Genomic DNA, 17,862 nt, shown 5'->3' with positions numbered 1-17,862 from the left:
AACTGTGCTGTGTCCTAAGATGGCAGATGCTATTCTTATCCCAGAAAGGCCTGCTCCGCCACAGCTCCTTTGTCAGCTGAAACATGAAAAATCAGAAACAAGCCTGAGTCTGCTCTCACTTGTAAGAGTATAAATCAAGAGTGGCCCCTCTGAAGCCAGCGGAATGACAGTGAGTGAAACCAGTGCCTGGGTGCTCACTCTGCTCTCCTGGGACATGCTGTCCCATCGGGAACATGGCAGCTGCACAGGTGGTCTGTTTGGGGTGGGTGGGGGCATCCCTTCTCTTGGACATCAACAAATGGAAGAAAAGCCTGTGGACTGGAAAGCTCACATTTTGCTGACCATCAAGATGACCCCAGTCCATGAACCCTTTCCCTGGATGAGGAAGGCAGAGCCATGACTTGTTCCAAATTTTCTGCAGGGCCAGCAGCATTGCAGAAATTCAGAAATTGCAGAAATTCCCCTCTGTCAGCCATATGGAGCAAGAGCAGCCATGAACATACTCAGATCAAATATGAATTTGGGACCCCGGTGCATTGTGATGTGAGTGGCTAAATGTGCCTTAATGCAGCTCTTGTTTCAAAACAAAAGATTAACTTGGAAAACAAGACCGAGAGGTAGTAAGAGTACTGAAGTGAGTTTAGAATTGTGCTGGGGAATGCAGGGAGGAGTCTGTCAGGAAGAGACTGAGCTGAATGTATGTGAAGAAAGAGGGATGAGTGAGAAGATGGTAGAGTATATGAGGATTGGAAGAAATGTCAGCATCAACATCAGGTTTAGGGAAGAAGAATCAGAAAAAATCTGTGTAAAACTTGGTAAATACTACAATCATAATGTGCACATGTCCATCTAACTTTAAGTCCACTTCAAAAGAGCTTTGTAAAGTCTAACTTTAGTTCTGAAGAAATTATTTAGTTGTATTTGTTGTGTCAGGCAAAGCAGTATGTCGTTTTTTTGTGACTGCTCATGGCACATCCAGGCTTACCACTCATGCCCGTACACCATACTGCAGTGCAGCCAGCACTTTCCAAACTTAGGAGCACAGGCTATGTGGGGAGAATACAGTGAAAAGCCAAGTGTTTCCAGAGGGTTAAAGACTACAGTGACCACTGTTCCCAGATGGAGTCTCGAAGCCCCCAAATACCACTGGCCCTTGGCCACTCCTGGCCTGCTCCCCAGGCAGGGAAGGTCCCAGGAGCTGCTTTTCTCTTTAGGGGATAAGCGTATGGGGCCCAAGCGGCCCAAGTTTTTGTGCTGCTCCTAGTACAATGGACCACCTCACAGGTCACTGTGTGAACCCAGCTTGTGGTTACCACCTGAGCATATATATATATATATATTTTTTTTTTTTTGGTATTTTATTATTATTATTATTATTATTATTATTATTATTATTGGCAGTTCCAGAATATATCAAGAAAAAAACAACAATCCCAGAGGTGGAAGAGGAGATGGGAGCAGAGGCTGAGCAGCTCTGAGAAACGCCAGGAAGGAGGGTGTAGGTACATAACAGGGAAAGGACTGACAGCCTCTGCTATAAAGCCTTCTGGATTATCAGGATCAAAGTGGGACACTGATATGAGGGAAATGGAAAATGAATTGCTCACTGCTTTATAGAGAATAAGGGTCATTTTGCATTGACACTCTATATGTGGAGTCAGGCTGCTTGTCACCTGATAAGGTCCTGAGAAAAATATTGGTCACAGCCATAAAGATCTCTCAGAGAAAAGCTTAAAATAAATGCAGCTGATGGGGTTATATTGAGCTGGACTGCAGGAAATCTACAGAGCACAACAGCAGTATTCCAGTTATAGCAGACCAAATTGCTGAAAACATTTCTCTACAGACACTGTTCATCAGTAAAGCCACATTCAGCTTCACACTGTCAGGAGCCCCGGGAGAGGAGGAAATCAACTAGCACCTGAGCCTTGCTGTTTGGGTTTCATGACAACACTCTTACACCTCCAGCAGAGCAGACACCACTGCCATGCCATTCCAGAAGTTCCCTGAAGTAGCACAGAACTGCTTGGAGAAATACAATTCAGTACACATTGAGGGTTTTGAATCAGGGCACTAAGGGGCAAAATCCAGGCTTAGAAAATATATGAGACAGAGAGCTGTGCAGGGTTTTGGGATGGCTGTGCTCTTAGACCCTACAACCAAGAAGGCTATCCGGAAAGACTTCTCAGGGAGAAGCAGGCACTTTGAGGGACCTGAAAGACTTATTTGGAAGCAAGGCAACATGCACCTGTATTGCTTGACATAGCAGTAACTGACTGAAGTTGGCACTGCACCCTGAGATGAAGCAGATTTGGCCACAAATTTCAGGCCACAATCCTCCTTGAGATGCAAAGTAATTTTCTCTTTTCCTTTGGGCTCAGTGTTCAATTCTCCTTTGGGATGAACTCAAACCTTTTCAAGTACCTTGGGACAACCCCCTTGGAGAGAAAGATCTATCCCTAAAAGACTTTAGTGGGATGGGCAGGTAATCTCCACAGGACAGGGAATGTAAGCACAGTTAGATCCCCAAGTGCTGGTCTTCCACACAGGGCACCAGTACCCTGACACCCTGGCTGCTGGCTATGTGATGGCACGTCACCATCACCATCTGCTGCTGAAGCTGGTCTTATTTGGTCTTCAGAGGGAGAAGGGACTTGTATGCTTCTCTCTGCATCTCAGATGGATGTAGAAAGCAATTAAAAAATATTTAGGCTGACTACTCATGGATAAAATATGAAGCTGTTGACAAATTTCCTGGGGAAGCAAAAAGAACTTTTCTGCAACAGAATAAGTTAGTATAGAAAACACCGCTAGAAATTTTTTCTGTGTATCCTATCCGTAACTGCCCTGCAGTGACTCTGGCAGTCAGAAGGTCCTATGGTATGTACCAACCTTGAAGAGTCTAACGTTTAAAGGGAATAGGATTATATAAATTCCAGTACCAGTATATTTCCACTTAGAACACTGAAACCTGCCCAGAAGTGGAATTTGTTCATCTGTCACAGATGAGTGTCAGCATAAGACGATATCACTTCATTGCTCTCTTTTTTTAGGATACAGTTGTTGCTAGTGCTAATACTATGCACCTAATCCTGATTTTCCTTCCCTCCCCCTTTTGCCACTTGCTCTCTTTTTTTCTCTGTCTTACCCAGAGGTCTCCTAGCCTTCCCACCCCACTCCCCTGCTCTGCAACAGGAGCCTCTCAGCTGCTTAGGTGGATGATAGAAAGGTCATCCTGAATGTCACCTCCTCGGCCAGCACCCACTGCCCAGATCTGTTCTGCTAACGTTTGCTGGGAACACGAGAAGTATGAGTCATGCCTCAACTCTGATAGTCAAGAGCTGCTCATCTTCAAATAACAGGTTTTACCCATCTCTCCACTGCTATGTTAGCTGGTTTGTGCCACTCCAGTCTCATTCACTGTCATTTTGCTGAAAGCCACATCTACATTAGCTTTGTAAGCCAGGCCATATAGTCATCAGTCATAAAAACCTTTTATGCAGCTGAAACCAGACATCAACATCTCTGTACATACATTGTCTTTGAGCTGTGCATAGACAAAACCCTATAAAAATGTCTCAAAAGAGTACCAGGGCTAGGAGATAAGCATGCTACCAGATGGTGAATCATTGTCTCCAAACATCAAGTTGGTGCTTAATACTGGCCACAAAAGACAAACAATGTTGGGAATGATTAGGATCAACTGAGAACAAAACAGAAATTGTTGTACTAGGCCTATAAACCACAGCCCACCCTATCCACAGTTCTGGCCTGTGCAATTAGAAAGATGATAAAATTGATGGGTGCACTGGAGACAGGCTGTCCAGACTATGATGTTTCACTCTGGGAGAGGAACAGCCAGGTGGGAAGATGATACATTTACATAAAATTGTACATTGGAAAACGGGAAGTTGGATTTTCACCAGTCATGCTATATACACTCATTCACAGAATGCCAGACAGTACACTGCCCTAAGCTGATATGGCTGTCTGTTTATTCTTAAATTTATGAGACTGCTTCTGCATGATGCTGTCTTTCTGCTCTGGTTTTCCCATGGCTGAGCAAGCCTTACAGAGACACTTGTTATCAGACAGGAGATGGACACACAGCTGCTGTTTCACATCCTCTCAAATGGACTGAAGCTTCTGTATAGCAGTCAACAAAACAAGTTATTTAGAAATAAGATTCTCTGAGGACCTAGGGAAAGGGAAGGAAGGAAGTAAAAGAAAAGCCTACTGTTTAAGAAAATCTTGCTGTAGTCATCAGTTTTATGAAGCAGGGGATAATAGTCATACAATGATAAAAGCAAAGCTATCTGTGGTGTCCTACTATAAGAATTCATACTGGAACAGTGGCTAGTGCTAAATAGCTGCTACCAGAAACTACACTCATAGCTTTCCCCATCTACCCTACCAGCTGCAAGCCTGGAAAGCCAATAATCTTCCCACACTTCTCTGCTCTAGTTCAGCCACTTCCACTTCCTCTGCAGGAACAGATATGCATTATAATACTTCACAGTAATCACTATTATTGCATATTTTGGAAAGAGTAAACAAATTAGTAAAAATGGTGCACTACTGCTAAGTAAGCATTGGAGGGATTTGGCCAACCTCTTTCAGTGGTTTGTGGGGAAAGGACAGGGGGCAATGGCCAAAAAATGGATCACAGGAAGTTCTGCACCAACATGCAAAAGAACTTCACGGTGAGGGTGATGAAGCACTGGAACAGGCTGCCCAGGGAGGTTGTGAAGTCTCCTTCTCTGGAGGTATTCAAGGCCCATCTGGACACCTACCTGGGCAACCTGCTCTAGGGAACCTGCTTTGGTAGGGAGGTTGGACCTCATGATCTCTTGAGGTCCCTTCCAACCCCTACAATTCCATGATTATGTGATATAAATTTATAGTTATATTTGGGGACTCTAACAGAACTTGCTAACAATGGAATACTAGTTCTTCCTTTTGTGATTCTTCAGTGTGCAGGTTTGCTAAAATCAGACTGAGCTGGACATTCAGCAGCTTGTAATTCTTGTGTTGCCACATGTACCCTCTGCTGTTCTTTCATGATACCTTCATCTCCCCCTGCTTCCACCTTCATTGGCTTCTGTCTGTCTGACCCAGCTTATCCACCTGTGTTTCTAAGGGCCACTCTCATGAGAGGGGTAAGGCACCCAGGGAACATCTGCAGGAGAAGTGGTCTTTGGGAGAGAAGCCCCTGCTGTACCTCATAAAATCCTATACTCTGAGTCAGTTTGGAATTTTAGAGCTATGCGTGGCCAGTCTGCTATGGTGCAGAAGGCAGCCACACTTCAGAAGGGACTTGTCGCTGCTGTGAATTCTGTAGCTCTGGTGATAACTACAGGCACATCAAGATTCCTGAGAGAAGGCCACGATTTGTTCTTGAAAAGACAGCCCAAGCCACACAAATTGGGTGAAGCTGTTCCACAAACACTACTATCAGGTTCTCCCAGACTCAATAAGAATGCATCTCTCTTATATTCCCAAACATTTTTTTTCTTTCCCTGCAAAGTCTTTTTTTCCTCATCAGATCTCCAATCTCACATTTTTGCTTCTTTCTGCATTCTCATCTCTTACACTGCCACTTTCCACCCATCACTCACTCTCATTCCTCTCCCTCTCACTCCCATGACCACAACCTGTCACTGATGGGATTTTCTTCACACAGCACTCACAGCGTTGTGTGCCAGCCCTTCCCTTGCCCATGCTCAGGGAGGGACAGGCACATAGGCACTGTGCCTCTTCCAGCTGCACCAGTGCTCAGTTCATGCAGGGCCATGGTCTGTCACAGGAGTAGCACATCCACACAGGCATTTCTGGTCCCTCCTGGTTAGGACATCAGGGCTACCAATCACTTGAAGAGGAGCACCTGAAGTGACCTGTCCCCAGGCACAGCTCTCTAAGCCTGCTCTTGTGCTTTAGATGTATTCACCATAGGGATGGTGAGAAAGATCTCAGGTGTGACAAACTACACAATCCTTTGATCTCACCCAGTACAGCCATTTGTGTAGTGTTATTTCCCTCAACGTTATGCTATGGTCAGAAACATCACACAGTGCTGATCTTAGCTGCTGTTCATTATACCATACACAACCTTTTTGTCATGTGGTATGTTGTGACTCAGAATGAAAAAGTTTTGTCCCAGATCCCTAAATTCCCATAAGAGGGCTTAGGAAATTCTTACCTTAGCTAGCATACAGCCACCATGTGGAAAGTATCACGCCTGTGGTTGCAAGAGGACTCTCCTGTACTCTACCTGCCCTGCTGTTCCTCACCTGCTGAAACTTCTCTCTGGTGCGATGTGCTGCACTTTGCTGCTCCAGTGAGCTCCATGGTTGTCTGATTCTCCCCACATGTTACTCTGTTATACAGGGACTTAAAGCTACCAAAACCTACTGTTGCTGAGGACATTTGCAAAGAACATAACTGAGAAGCGGTTTTCTCAAATCAGTGTTCTGGAGCGGTCTGCTTTGACAAACTGCATGGAATTAACTGCTTCCAACAGTGCAGAGAGATGAAAGATTCATGCCCAATAAATGACTCCAGAAGAGCTGATGTTGATGAAGAGCTGAGGTTGTGTTTCAGATCTCAAGAAAAATATTCATGACAAGACATGAAGCTGCAAATATCTGCCCAGCTTTGAGCTATTGTCCACTTGGATAAAGAGATAAAGATTGGATAAAGAGAGGTCTCTACATTAGAGTCACAGAAATCCTGTTGTAAAGGGACATTTGGAGGGCTTTTATTCAGTCTCCCAACTCAAGATGTCTTGCTGATATCAGTCAGGTTAGTCATGGCTTTGATTAGCCACGCCTTAGGCTCAGCCACCTCTCTTGGGTAGCCTGTGCCATTACGACATTACCTAATAGTGAAGAATTTTCCTAATGACTTACTGGAGCCTCTCCAGATGTGATATGTGATCATCATCCCTAGTTAAATTGTCTGCTACTAATGAGAAAAGTTTGAAATCTTGTACTTATAACTTCCCCTCATGAAACGTAGACCTTTTTTCCTCAGATTAAATATCCTCAAAATCTCCTCATAGGACTAGTTTTCTAGATCATCTTGGTAGCCCTCTGCTGCACCTTCTCCCATTAGTGCACAACCTTTCTGAACAGGAGAGCCCAGAAGTGGACAAACCACTTCAGATGACAACCCACCAGTACCCAGCAAGAGGGTTAATGGTTTCCTACAATCAACTGAACATGCTTTTAACATCATCCAGTACTTTGTCATGTTTGCAGTGAGAGCACTCATTATTCTTCTGGGCATCCACCATAACTTCCAAGTCCTTTTTGGCAAGGCTTCTGCTGAACTGGTTAGTTCCCACCCTGTACTGACACCTGGGACTTATTCTTTTCCCAGATGTGAGCTTTGTACTTTTCTGCAATGATCTTCATAAGGTTGATCCAGTCTTAATGTTGTTTCTTAAAGTTAAATAAAGTCCCTTTGGAATGAAGCTCTGTCATTTGTCATATCATCTACTCTGTCTAATTTAGTGCCATTCAAAAATTTGGTGAAGTTGAATTTTGTCTCATCATAAGTGGGCTACTTGAATTCCTCTCAGTTGAATATGTGTTCTTCAGGGGAAAAAAAATTCCTCAGGAAGCCAGTGACGTTCTGTCTTTGTGAAATAGGCACATGGGGAAAGTTGGTGGGAAAGAGGAGTCAAGTGAGACTGACTTAATAAGGTTAAAGTCAATGCAGCTAAAAAAAGCTGTAAATAGTTGAAGCTTGTGATACTGTACAGTTTAATTTAGAAATTAAAATTTTACATATGTACTTGTCATACAGGTACATTTGCATGTTTCCAGCTCGCAAGCTCAACTGCACTGAATGGGAATGGAAGGGAGGTTCTCAGTAGCCAACATTTGGCAGTCTGTAGGTTCTTCCACATCCTCACTCCAATCTAGTTGCCCATCTAAGAAGCATCTTCTCACTCTTCATCTCTCAACAACCACAGGGCTCAGGAGAATAAAATAACATATCTTAAGGGCTGGCAGAAAGTGAGGCAGCTTCCTCATCTCCATCTCAAGAGGGTTCTATTTTCAGTACGCCTGAATCCTCTCTCCTCCATGGAAAATATCAGCATGCCAGTGCCTTGCCCACATCACACTGCTGTGCAGGACAGTCTGTATCCAGAGATGGCTTTGAGGTTGCCTCTTGTCTTTTGACTGTGCTGTGGTTTGCTTCTGGTCACAGCAGAGTCTAGCCCTGCAGAGATGGAAACATGATTGACAGAAAATTAATGACTGTCAGGCAACTTTGCATTCTTCCTTTTGCATCATGACACTTGCACAAGTATTTTCTTATTCTGACAATTTAAAATGCTTGTTCTTCTAGAGGGGTTGTTAGAATAACCTTGATATTTAGTTTGGGAAGCACTGCATTGTTTAATGCTGAATACTGTCAGGCCCCTGCACCCCTGCTGGTCTAAGCTACAGAGATTATTTTTGTATCATGGTGTAGCCGACAGAAGAGTAAGCAGACACACCTGGCATTGTCTATAATGGCTGCTTCATGGTGAAGGTAGAACTATTTAATGTGAAATACATATGCTTTAGCTGAACTCAGTATGCAAATTGTTCTCAGCATGAGAGCTACATCTCCATATAAAAGATCTTTGAGAATTTTTATAGAATCATAGAATGGTTTTGGTTGGAAGGGACCTTAAGGATCATCCAGTTCCAATCCTTCTGCCATGTGGTGGTTTTACCTTGCTAGGCAGCTGAACTCCACCACAACTGCTCTCTCAATCCCCCTCCTCAGAAAAAGATGGGAGAAAAAAAGGAAAAAAATAATTTAACTAAAGGGAAAAACAAATAAACAAAACAACAAACAAAACAACAAACCAAGAAAAGGCTGTGTGGGAGCACAGAGGAAAGAAGTTACTCTCTACTTCCTACCAACGAGCGATGCTTGACCATGTCCTTGAAGCAGGGCCTCAACGCACATAGCTGTTGTTGGGGAGGACAGACGTTTTCACAACGAGAGCCCACCCCTCCCCACTTCTTCGTTTTTCCACCTTTTATTGCTGTGTGACATCATATGATAGGGAATATCCCTTTGGCTGGTGATGTTCCTTCCTCACCTCTTGCCCACCTCCAGCCTGCTGGCTTTTGGGGGGTTGGAGGGAGTCCTGATGCTGTGCCAACATTGCTCATCAGACACAACACTGGTGTGATACCAATGCTGTTCGAGCTACAAGTGCAGAGCACAGCACTATAAGGGGGTGCTGCAGGAAAATTAACTCCATCCCAGCCTGTGCCAGTACAGATGCCATCAGGTTGCCCAAGGCCTCATCCAACCTGGTCTCGAACACCTCTAGTGATGAGGCATCCACAACTTCTCTGGACAACCTGTTCCAGTGCCTTAACACCCTCTGAGCAAAGAATTTCCTCTAACATGTAATATAAATCTCCCCTCTTTTAGTTTAAAACCATTCCCCCTTACAATCTTAGAGTCATAGAATATCCCAAGTTGGAAGGGACCCACAAGGATCATCAAGTCCAACGCCTGGCACCAAACAGGTCTACCCAAAATTTTAGACCATGTGACTAAGAGCACAGTCCAAATGCTTCTTAAACTCTAACAAGCTTGGTGCAGTGACTACTTCCCTGGTGAGCTTGTTCCAGTGTCTGACAACCCTCTCAGTGAAGAATCTCTTCCTGATGTCCAGCCTAAACTTCCCCTGCCTCAGCTTGACACCATTCCCGCAGGTCCTATCACTGGTCACTAAAGAGAATAGATAGGTGCCTGCCTCTCCATTCCCCCTCGTGAGGAATCTGTAGACTGCAATGAGGTCTCCCCTCAGCCTCCTCTTTTCGAGGCTGAACAGGCCCAGTGACCTCAGCTGCTCCTCATATGTCTTCCCCTCTAGTCCCTTCACCATCTTCGTGTAGCCCTTGTCCTATTATTACCTGCCTGAGTAAAAATTTGCTCTCCGTCTTTATTATAATACTTATAATACCTTTCAATACTTATTATTATTATAGTATTATTATTAGTAGTATTATATTAGTATTAGTATTATAGTATTATTATTATAAGTATAATAATAATAATACTTATTATTATTATTATAAGTATTGAAAGGCTGCAATGATGTCTCCCCAGAACCTTCTCTTCTTTAGGCTGAACAGCCCCAGCTCTCAGTCTTTCTTCATAAGAGAGGTACTCCAGCCCCTTGATCATCTTTGTGGCCCTCCTCTGGACCTGCTCTAACAACCCCACATCCTTCTTGTGCTGGGGGCCCCAGACCTGAACGCAGGACTCCAAGTGGGGCCTCACAAGGGCAGAGCAGAGGGGGACAATCACCTCTTTCACCTGCTGGCCACTCATCCTTTGATGCAGCCCGGGATGCTTCTGGGCTGCAAGAGCGCTCTGCTGGCATATGTCAAGCTTTTCATTCACCAGAACTCCCAAGTCCTTCTCTGCAGGGCCACTCTCAGTGAGTTTTTCTCCCAGTCTGTACTCATTTCTGGGATTGCCCCAGCCCACATGCAGCACCTTGCACTTGGACTTGTTGAACCTCATTCAGTTTAGTGGGCCCACTTCTCAAGCTTGTCCAGGTCCCTTTGGATAGCACTCCTTCCTTCTGTTGTATCAACTGCACCACTCAGCTTGGTGTAATCTTCAAATTTGTTGAGGGTGCACTCGATCCCATTGTCTATGTCATTGATAAAGATATTAAACAGTACCGGTCTCAAGACATACCCCTGAGGGACACCACTCATCACTGGCCTCCACCTGGACATAGAGCCATTGACCCACTCTCTGGGTGTGGCCTTCAAGCCAATTCCTTATCCACTGAATGGTCCACCCTTCAAGATGTCATGTGGGACCATTTAAAGACCTTGCAGAAGTTCAGTAATATGACATCAATTTTGCTAGATTTCAGTAAACTTTCAGAGTCTTGATTGATATGAATCCCCTTTCAGGGTATGGTTCACTCTAAGATATTAAACAAAGCCCACATGCCCATAATCACATTATGCTAAATTTGGGTTTATACTAGTACTGAGATATTAATAAAGTGCTATTAATGTGGATATAAGTCAATGCTTGTGATAAGCACAATAAATCAGATTATGAATCAGGTAAGAACAGTTTCTCTTTCTCTGAGCAGATGTCACTATACATAGTTACACTGTGGATTTGTATATGCACACAGAAGTGTTCTGCTAAAGGAGGACCTCCTCAAACACCTGAGACAGAGTTAGGTGGGAAAATATGTCCTGCAATTCTTTTATGCTTTGAGCAATCTGGTAGCATTCCCAGCCTTCCTTGTAGGATGAGACTGCCTGTAGTTTTCTGAGTTCTTCTTTGAAGGCTTATATTTTTCATCTACAGGTAATCTTTAAGAACTCTTTTTTATACCATATGTGCATGGCAGTCAGTTGCATTCCTTCCCTTGACCAGTGTCTATGGTTGGTTGGGCTCTGGACTTTTGAGGCAAATTCCCATTCTCCTGAACCAGAGATGGTGTCATTTGCTCCTTTATGATAACAGGTTTCCAGATTCTTCATGAAGTGTTGTCCTCTGTGTCAATGTATGTTGGGTAAAGTAACCCAGACCTTCCAAGCTCTTGTGTAAATACTGTATCGTTCTGCTGTCTGCAAGGTTCCATGGTAAAGAGATATTCTTTCTTGGAAGTTACCTCCTTGATAGCTCTAACACATGCTAAGGAAAGTGTTTGACTTTGGCTTCTGTCAGTAAATCAAGCTCATCATTACCACAGCCATGTTTTCACTAAACTAAGTGGATGTTAAGTTGATCCTGTTACTCCATCTGCACAGACCCAGTTCCTGCAGATGATTCTTAGAACTGTTTAAGAAATGGTAAAATACTGAAAACTTCAGCAAATACTTAAAGACTAACAGGTTGGTCGTAAATTTGAAGAGCTATTGGGAATTCACCTTTGTTGATTCACCTGCAGTAATCAGTGCACTCAGACAATGCAAACCATGATAATACCTTAACCAAAGAGTGGCTTCATTCCTGTTATCTTTTGATCAGAAAGGATGTGACTTCATCCTTTTGGGTGTGGTAGAACTGTGCAGTAGTTTGCTTGAAAGATCCATGCTTACGTGACCAAAAGTTAGAGGAGATACTGCTTGAAGATATTTTAGTACAAATATGTGAACTGACTGTCATTCAAAGATGTGTTCCCTTGTCTTCAAGAACTGATGTCTACGTGAATTTTCATCTCCCTCTTCCTTGTCACTTCTACCTTAGAGTCCCAGAGGAGTCCCGAAGTCTTTCTGATTCTGCAGTTGCTCAGGCCCATTTAACATAAAGTGTTCTCTATACTATTGATGTATATGCACAAATAGGTATTACATAGTCAAAAAACAGGGGTCAATACTGGGTCCAACAGTGCAGATGAAGGATGGAGTCCTTCACCAGGACATCCCCAGCTGACAGTACATGCTGGGGATTGACCAGCTGGAAAGTGGAAAGCAGCTTTGCAAAAAAGGACCTGAGAGTCCTGGTGGACAACCAACCTGAACATGAACCAGCAACATGCCCTTTCCACAAAGGAGAATGGTAATCTGGTTTGCATAAGAAGTGTCAAAGAAGGTTGAGGGAGGTAATCCTTTCCCTCTTCTCAGTACTGGTGAGGCCACACCTGGAATGCTGGGTCCAGTTCTGGGCTCTCCACTACAAAAGACTACACGGGGACATACTGGAGAGAATCCAACTAAGGGCCAGCAAGATTATGAAGGGACTGGAGGACTTCAGCAATGAGGAAAGGCTGAGAGAGATGGACTGTTCAGCCTTGAAAAGAAAAGGCTTGGAGAGGATCTCACAATGTATAAATACATGAACAAAGGATGTAGAGAAGAGAAAAACATGCTTTTTCCAGTGGTGTCCAGTGACAGGACAATGGGCACAAACTGAAATGCAGGAGGCTTCATCTGAACATCAGGAAAATCTTTTTGACTGTTAGGGTGACTCAGCAATGGAACAGGTTTCCCAGAGATATTCAAAAGCCATCTGGACAAGACACTTTCCTTCATTTCCATGCCCTGGTTCATAACCATTTTCTGAGATTTGGACCACTATCATAAAAGGATTTAGGTTTCTAAATCTGCCTTATAGGGATGTAGGGACACCAAATTCAATGTGCAAATCACTGCTGAGTGACTATCAACAATTGAAGACGTGTACATTTGCTAGCTGCTTCCTCTTCAAACCAGGCCTTCCCTTGGCTGACTTCACACCTACAGCTGCCTGGCTGTGTGCCTCACTCCTGCCAGCTGGGTCCACAACTTGGGCAACACAACAGGAAAAACACAGAAGAGCTCTACTGAAGAGACTGGATTTGTCATGGGCAACTGGAAATTCAACATTTTCTATCCCCAGAATCAGGCATCTAGCCTAAGACACTTAGCTGCTCTCAAATAGATCCTGGAGACACAGGCACATCTTGAGGATGGGCACTTTGTCCCAGCCTGACAGCACTGCATAAAACAGGCTTGTTACCTACTGCTGAGAGCAGGGCCTCACAGGAATGCAACAGCAGCTACCAGTACTTTACCTGCTGCTGCCGAGGGATGCTGCCTTGACAGTGCAGATGCTAGAGCTTTCCTGGAAATGGAAGACTGGAGCTCCCACATCAACCTGAGGGGAGCAAACCCCCAGCTCTCCCAACCTGGGTGAGGCTTCTCAGCCATCTCTGCTCCTCCCAGGCCTTGCTCTTTGTGTGAGGTCTTGTGAACACTGTGCTCTGAGCTGCCAAGGCCCTCCTTTCCCCTCCTAGGCCACGACCTATAACCACTGTGTTGTTGGGCACCACTTGGAAACCCAGCACCCTGGCTTGGACTGGGTTTGGGCTCCAGGCTTGGGCTCAGATGCCCAAAATTTGGGTGCTACAGTGCAGAGCCTTCCTTGGAAAAGGCCTTCATGCACAAAGCAGTGCCTGATGCTGGGTATTCCATCAGATCCCATGAATCATTTTTCTAACCTTGTCGCTGTATTACCACTGACATCTTTTAATGACCAAAATGCCAATGGAAAGGAGAAAAGTTTGTTGAAATCTGTCAGGATTTAAAGCAGCTTACATAACAATGCCCATTTCCTATAACGGTCACTCTCCAGGACTTCCAGCAAATCCCTCTTTCCCACACTATCAGCACTCAGGGGGCATGTTTGCAAACACCAGTACTCTGGTATAGGCAACACTGTGTTTTTTTGGACTGTGTGAATGTGTGGAAGACATATGTGATGAGATGGGAATGCTGGAGTAAGGATGTATCAGGCACAGAGCATCTGGGACTGCATGCTGAGGTGAAATATGTGTGTATGTGTCTTATTATTTCTATAGGTGTGACTGACAAGAGGGATTTTTCTGTCAGTTGTAGGTAGGAAAAAAGCTGTGGGAGCCTTTTGCTAGATCAGAGTTATCTTTCCTTGGGTTATAGGCAGGTAACACCTGGATAAGCTTAAAGGTTTTCGGCAAAAGAATGGAGCGTCTCTTGCTCACTGGCATTGACCTGCAAATCAGAAGTCTCAGGAGGCTGTAACCTCTCTTACAGCACGAGTTGGTGCATAAAGTCACAACAACATTTCTTGGATAATCTCTCAAATTTTGCAATCTGAAGCGTGTACAGAGGCACAACTGCACACAACTCAGTGTGTATGCTCTTCCTGATACCTTTGAAGTTGCCTCACATCTCTCTCAGAGACACCAGCCTAAAAACCCAGTTAGGACCAAGTCTCTCACTACTGTGGCTTGTGGCTGAACATGCTACTGTACTTTTAACCTTTGTAAGAAGTTCTATGCCTGCACTTCTGTTTTCAGGATTTTACCATCACAACTGCCAAAGCTTTTGAAAATGCTAATTTGTCTTTTAGCATCCTGTTTTATCTATTGTACTTCTGGGTTAGCTGCAGCACACACATACCAAGCAATCCTCCCTGGGTCATACACTGAGTTGGTGGGAAAGTCAGCAATAAGTCCTGCATCCAAGTTCTCTAAGTGCCTTGACTAGTCCGGATTCCCCCCTTAACACCCTTGTCAGATTGTTTATAGAAGATGTATTCATATAGTCAGTAAGACATCAAAATATTCTAATTATATCTAGTCATGTCAAATGACAATTATGCCCTTAGTTCAGTTTGCCAGACAATGCTTTACCAAAGAAGGTTTGCCAAAAATTTTTTGACCGAAGAAAGAGTAGGCATCTGTAGCATCTGCAGATGAGATCGTATATAATATCCCTGCAGCAAGTTTGCCCTGTCTTCACGGAAAGCTTCAAGGTAAGTGTATGGCGTCTGCGGGCTTGCAGGAAGGGGATGGTGCCCTTATGTACCACAGCATTCTTTGTGCTTCCAGTGCTCATTTCCATGAGCAGACTCATTTTCTCAGCTCAAGTTTTAAATCTACTTTCAAGACACCTGCACATTTTCACTCTGGAATTCTGTGCAGCAGTAAGAAGGGAATTGCCATTTGTGTTTTGCAGTACTGACCAGCCGCCAGGGTGCAAGCCACCCACCTGTTGTCACAAGAGGTAAGAATTTGATTTATTAATTCTTAGAGGGCAGAGAAAGATCTTTTTGGGTGGGATTTCTGTATGGCTGCATGAGTGGTCACTGTCACCCTATATTCAAAACCAGGATGATTACAGTAGGCAGGTGGTGGGGTACCCACAGCTGGTAAGGTTTTCAAGTGGCTGTGTTTGAATCCTCTGACAACTGATGTAAGACCAGAAAATTCCCATGGGGATATTTTTCACCTTATTTAACTGACCAAAAAGGGAGTGAGGCGTGCTGGCTTCACATCGTTATGGCAGCAATAGAACAGGACCAAGAAGAACAAAGGTGGAAGAAGTGAAAAACTGTACATCCTACCTCCGAATGTATGAATTAATAAATCATCTGAGCATACAGAGATTCTAACCTTCTTTGCAAAATGCAAGGCTCTCTCAGGTACCCATTTTCTTAATCCAGACCAAAAAAAAAAAAAAAAAAAAAAAAGAAAAAAAAAAGAAAAAAGAGACTTCTTAACTGTTGAACAGAGGGAATAAATTTCACTAATGTAGCTAGAGAATTTTCAAGTGCTGTTGGCTAACTTAGCTATCCACATGTTTAACAAAGCATCTAAATAAATATTCTTATTTTCTGAAGTTTGGAGAACTCACCTGCTCCTGGATGTTTTTTTAAGGAAGTATTTATTTGGGAGCTTCACACAAGCAAAACAATTCCAATTTCAGTGCTTGAATTCTATTTCACTCAAGTCAGAACTTTGGGGCTGGGATTATTTAGATATTGCACTTAAGAATTACAAATGTATAAACAAATTAATTTATGGCAGAGTATTAAAAGATACAAGACTTTCCCTTTTCTTCTTTTGGCAACTTCAGTAGCAAAATTCATTAATTTCCCATGGCCTTCCTTTTGCCATCAGAGTTAATAAGCAAATGTCCCATTGGTTCAATATTTTCCAGAACTGTAGGTCTCCTATACTACAGCTTTTCAGAAATGTTTCTCCCCTTATACTTATTTCAACAAAATGTTCCACCTGTATTTCTACTTCTAATAGTGATATCTTATTAAAACTTGCTAAGTAGCTTCACTCTCATCTTACAGACATGGTATTCTTAAAACGCCAAACTTTCAGTTGTGCAAGGTGATTAAATATTGCTCTCCTAGAAGTCTCCTAGGCTACATCAATTACATCCTCATTTTCTAAGTAACCTAAAGATTAGGATCTTCAGTTAGGTCATTATAGATGTTCCAAATATTAGATTGTGATGAGAAAACAAGGAACAGGATATGAAAGATTTCCCAATCTTACAGAACAGTCATAAATAATCAATGCCATATTACTTCTCCCCATTAGAGTCTTCTGCTGACGTGCCTTCAGTGAAGCACAGACATGGCCTCTGCAGATGCTGAGATGGCTGTCTTTGGGGAGGCGGCTCCCTACCTCCGCAAGTCAGAAAAGGAAAGAATTGAGGCCCAGAACAAACCTTTTGATGCTAAGTCATCCGTCTTTGTGGCCCATCCCAAGGAATCCTTTGTAAAAGGGACAATCCAGAGCAGGGAAACAGGGAAGGTCACTGTCAAAACTGAAGGTGGAGAGGTAAGAGAAAAGGAATCTTGAGATCAACATTTGATTCACACTGAGCTTTTAGCTGACATATGCAGGCATATTCTTCCATTTCCTTGGCAGACTCTGACCGTGAAGGATGATCAAATCTTCTCCATGAATCCTCCCAAGTATGATAAAATTGAGGACATGGCCATGATGACCCACCTCCACGAACCCGCTGTGCTGTACAACCTCAAAGAGCGTTATGCAGCCTGGATGATCTACGTAAGTACCAGCAGCTGTCTTCCTTTGGGTAGCTGGAAGGCCTGCTGTGCCAGGCTGAGCAGAAGCCAACGTGCTGTCTCCCTTCCTCGCAGACCTACTCGGGTCTCTTCTGTGTGACTGTAAACCCCTACAAGTGGCTGCCGGTGTACAACCCGGAGGTGGTGTTGGCCTACCGAGGCAAAAAGCGCCAGGAGGCCCCTCCACACATCTTCTCCATCTCTGACAATGCCTATCAGTTCATGCTGACTGGTGAGTGCTTGATCTCATTCAAAGCAATCTAAACCAAAAAGCCTCATGGCTCTTACTAGAGCATGTGACAAGGCAGCTATAAACACCATGGAGATGAGTGAGAAAAATTGACAATCGCAAGCCAAACTGTACCAGAAGCATGCATAGATTCAGCACTGTGTACTATTGTACCCAGTTCTACACTCTCTCATCACAGACATAACACTGAGCTCATAATTTCTTTCTTTCTTTCTTTCTTTCTTTCTTTCTTTCTTTCTTTCTTTCTTTCTTTCTTT

General features: G+C 43.7%; 1 protein-coding gene and 1 long non-coding RNA gene across 6 annotated transcripts in view; one reads left to right on the top strand and one right to left on the bottom strand.

Moving 5' to 3' along the window:
• Positions 1-6,601: 6,601 nt before the first annotated feature.
• LOC118175986 overlaps positions 6,602-17,862 on the bottom strand; it is a 19,974-nt gene continuing 8,713 nt past the window's right edge. For 3 of the 5 annotated variants that reach the window (XR_004755227.1, XR_004755225.1, XR_004755226.1), the window contains 2 exons: positions 16,992-17,090; positions 6,602-8,229 (listed from right to left, as the gene is read on the bottom strand). This is a non-coding gene — a long non-coding RNA (uncharacterized LOC118175986). The remainder of the gene's footprint in view (positions 8,230-16,991; positions 17,091-17,862) is intronic. The other 2 variants (XR_004755229.1, XR_004755231.1) reach the window with 1 other exon arrangement.
• The window catches only part of LOC118175980 (myosin heavy chain, skeletal muscle, adult-like), an 8,520-nt gene continuing 7,538 nt past the window's right edge, over positions 16,881-17,862 (top strand). The window contains exons 1-3 of the mRNA XM_035342675.1: positions 16,881-17,104; positions 17,195-17,338; positions 17,431-17,587. Of these exons, the coding sequence (XP_035198566.1) occupies positions 16,898-17,104; positions 17,195-17,338; positions 17,431-17,587 (508 nt within the window). The 5' untranslated portion in view covers positions 16,881-16,897. The remainder of the gene's footprint in view (positions 17,105-17,194; positions 17,339-17,430; positions 17,588-17,862) is intronic.

Source organism: Oxyura jamaicensis, chromosome 18 (assembly GCF_011077185.1).
Source record: "Oxyura jamaicensis isolate SHBP4307 breed ruddy duck chromosome 18, BPBGC_Ojam_1.0, whole genome shotgun sequence".
Lineage (NCBI taxonomy): Eukaryota > Metazoa > Chordata > Aves > Anseriformes > Anatidae > Oxyura > Oxyura jamaicensis.
Note: the sequence above shows the minus strand (reverse complement) of the source record. Positions and strands in the feature narration are given on the sequence as shown.